At 42.2% G+C, this 3,436-nt stretch overlaps 1 protein-coding gene across 1 annotated transcript in view; it reads left to right on the top strand.

The window, feature by feature from the left end:
* Positions 1 to 243, top strand: part of LOC115820717 (C-X-C chemokine receptor type 3) — a 1,512-nt gene extending 1,269 nt beyond the window's left edge. The window contains exon 2 of the mRNA XM_030784368.1: positions 1 to 243. This exon is cut by the window's left edge and continues 700 nt beyond it. Within this exon, the coding sequence (XP_030640228.1) occupies positions 1 to 122 (122 nt within the window). The 3' untranslated portion in view covers positions 123 to 243.
* The last annotated feature ends 3,193 nt before the right edge of the window (positions 244 to 3,436 follow it).

Consider the following 3,436-nt stretch of genomic DNA (forward strand, 5'->3'; position numbering starts at 1 on the left):
CCGAGGAGAACAGTCCTCTGGAACCCCAGACAGGAACAGACAAACTGGATCAAACCACACCCCCTCAGACCAGTGTCAGTCAGTCACAGACTGATCATGTAACCAGCACCACTATAGCTTAGGAATTCTATTCAATTTTCAATTGAATTTTATTTGTATAGCACTTTCTACAATCAAAATGGTCTCAAAGCAGCCTTTTCAGGAATCAGTGCCTAACCCCCCAGAGAGCAAGCCCAGGGTGACAGTGGCAAGGAAAAACTCCCTAATGCAGTGAACAGGAGGAAGAAACCTTGAGAAGAACCAAGACTCAACAGGGGGAGCCCATCCTCCTCTGCCCAGCACATAAAGCAGACATTCACAGTGTGAAAAGAAAGCCCTGTTGTTTTGTCTATAAATTTGATGTTTTGCACTTACAGCCTTTCATGACTTGAATCATGCCATCTCTAAGTGTATTCTTGAGTTGTCCATATGGGGCTGTCCTCAGCAGCAGCGAGGGGTTTCCTAGTGTGGAGAACTCCAGCCAGAAGTAGGGCATCAGGATGGATCAGGTCCGGAGAGCAGAAGGGGTCAGGATCACTGGTATCTCAGGAGTAGCATGTGTAGCTCGTGTACCTCGACCGAGAGAGAGAGAGAGAGAGAGAGAGAGAGAGAGAGAGAGAGAGAGAGAGAGAGACAGATTGTTAGGTACACTCATTGTCGTGTAATGGTTTAGGGCAATGTACGTTGTGTGCTGAGTGCAGGTATGGACTCTGGCAATACTAGCTATGACAGTATAACTGAAAGGGAGAGGCAGGAGGTTAAATAGACATGAGGGCACCCTGGGACATAAGGCAGCCAGCCACTCCACTGTCAACTAACCTGAGTGAACGTGTGGGAGTGGGAGTGGGAGGGCGACAGCATCCAAACATCCCAGTTCACTAAACACACTATGCCCGAGAACCCTCCAAATCTGCTCCTTTATCTAATAAAGAGCAATTCAGAAAAGGTTTGACTAAACAAATAAGTTTTCAGCTTAGACTTAAACATAGAGACTGTGTCTGAGTCTTTAACACTAATTGGGAGGCTATTCCATAACTGTGGGGCTCTATAAGAGAAGGCTCTGCCCCCTGCTGTATCCTTCACAACTGAAGGTACCAACAAATGGTCTGCACCCTTAGATCTAAGTAGCCGGGCAGATCATAAACGACCAGAAGTTTGCTCAGGTGTTGTAGCACGAGACCATTTTGTACTTTATAGGTCAACAGTAGTATTTTATAATCAATGCGAGATTTGCTTGGGAGCCAGTGCAGTATGGATAAGATAGGGGTGATGTGATCATATCTTCTGGTTCTAGTAAGAACTCTGGCTAACTGCAGCATTCTGGACTAACTGCAGCTTATTTATACACCTAATAATGAATATTCATGAGACAGGCATTAATGTAGCACAGATGGGTGAAGTGGGATTGGTTTTCTAATCACACACAACTGATAAATGAGTGACTATATTGAGAAGGAGAAAAGTCATGGTGATGCTATGAAATCCGTTGTCTACATGCACTTTCAAAGAAAATGTTTGTCTGTTTATGTGTGTGTTTGTCTGTCTGAAATGTTGTTACTTTGGATAGAGCTGTTTGACAGATAAAAATGTTTGATTTACAGCTGAATGAGTTGTTTGTTTGGTGGTTGTTCTTCAGAATTTTATGCTACGTAAACAAATTTTTATATATGAATAAATCTTGTTGAATTTGGTGAGATTTAATTTGGAATCAGCTCTGATTTCATGGTGAGAGTGAATCCTACACATTTAGACATGATGAAATAAATCTTGTAAATGTTAACCAGTTAATGCCTGTACTGTGAACATTTCAGTAAAACTTGCTGTTTCAGACGTCATATGTTATGTGACCATCTCAGTGAAACTTGCTGTTTCAGACGTCATATGTTATATTTAGGGGTGAACAGTGCCCCCATCACATGTAAAAACATCATTATTAAAATGACATCATATTTTATTTAAATACACCCACATGCCGAACTTTATTTGACTCTGAACCATTAATCTGCTGTTGCATTACTTTTCTCTAATCAACTCATTCACACTACAGTAAAACACAGGCTACAGCCCTAACCCTAACCCTAACCCTGACCCTGACCCTAACCCTAACCCTAACCCTAACCTCATGCTTCATTCTTAAACTCATGTTTGTTATTGTCTTTAATCTCTGGGAGACTGATCACAGTCATGTCTGTCATTGTCTTTAATGTCCGGGTGACATCACAGTCATGTGCTGATGAAGTTTCACATTTTGTTTCCACAGTTACACAATCTGTCTCTTTCTCTGTTGTCCTGTATTTAGAGCAAAGGTGTCACTCTTTCCTGGGAAATTCCCATTATGATTACAATAGACTAGCTGCTAGTGTACCACTCGGGAAAGACCATGACATACTGGGAAAATCTCAGAGAGAGAGAGAGAGAGAGAGAGAGAGAGAGAGAGGACTGCAAGATGCAAGATGATTTTTTTAAATCTCACCCTTCTGTATTGTTTTAGACAGTGAGGGTGACTGTGTTTTGGGGTTTTAGGGTTAGGGGTATTGTTTTAGACAGTGAGGGTGAGTGTGTTTTAGGGTTTTAGGGTGTTTTAGGGTTAGGGGTATTGTTTTAGACAGTGAAGGTGACTGTAATTAGGGTGTTTTAGGGTTAGGTGTATTGTTTTAGACAGTGAGGGTGAGTGTGTTTTAGGGTTTTAGGGTGTTTTAGGGTTAGGGGTATTGTTTTAGACAGTGAGGGTGAGTGTGTTTTAGGGTTAGGGGTATTGTTTTAGACAGTGAGGGAGACTGTGTTTTAGGGTGTTTTAGGGTTAGGGGTATTGCTTTAGACAGTGAGGGTGAGTGTGTTTTAGGGTTAGGGGTATTGTTTTAGACAGTGAGGGAGACTATGTTTTAGGGTGTTTTAGGGTTAGGGGTGTTGTTTTAGACAGTGAGGGTGAGAGTGTTTTAGGGTTTTAGGGTGTTTTAGTGTTAGGGGTATTGTTTTAGACAGTGAGGGTGAGTGTGCTTTAGGGTTAGGGGTATTGCTTTAGACAGTGAGGGAGAGTGTGTTTTAGGGTGCTTTAGGGTTAGGGGTATTGTTTTAGACAGTGAGGGAGACTGTGTTTTAGGGTGTTTTGGGGTTAGGGGTATTGTTTTAGACAGTGAGGGAGACTGTGTTTTAGGGTGTTTTAGGGTTAGGGGTATTGTTTTAGACAGTGAGGGAGACTGTGTTTTAGGGTGTTTTGGGGTTAGGGGTATTGTTTTAGACAGTGAGGGTGAGTGTGTTTTAGGGTTAGGGGTATTGTTTTAGACAGTGAGGGAGACTGTGTTTTGGGGTTTTAGGGTTAGGGGTATTGTTTTAGACAGTGAGGGTGAGTGTGTTTTAGGGTGTTTTAGGGTTAGGGGTATTGTTTTAGACAGTGAGG

Source organism: Chanos chanos, chromosome 9 (assembly GCF_902362185.1).
Source record: "Chanos chanos chromosome 9, fChaCha1.1, whole genome shotgun sequence".
In the NCBI taxonomy this organism is placed as follows: domain Eukaryota; kingdom Metazoa; phylum Chordata; class Actinopteri; order Gonorynchiformes; family Chanidae; genus Chanos; species Chanos chanos.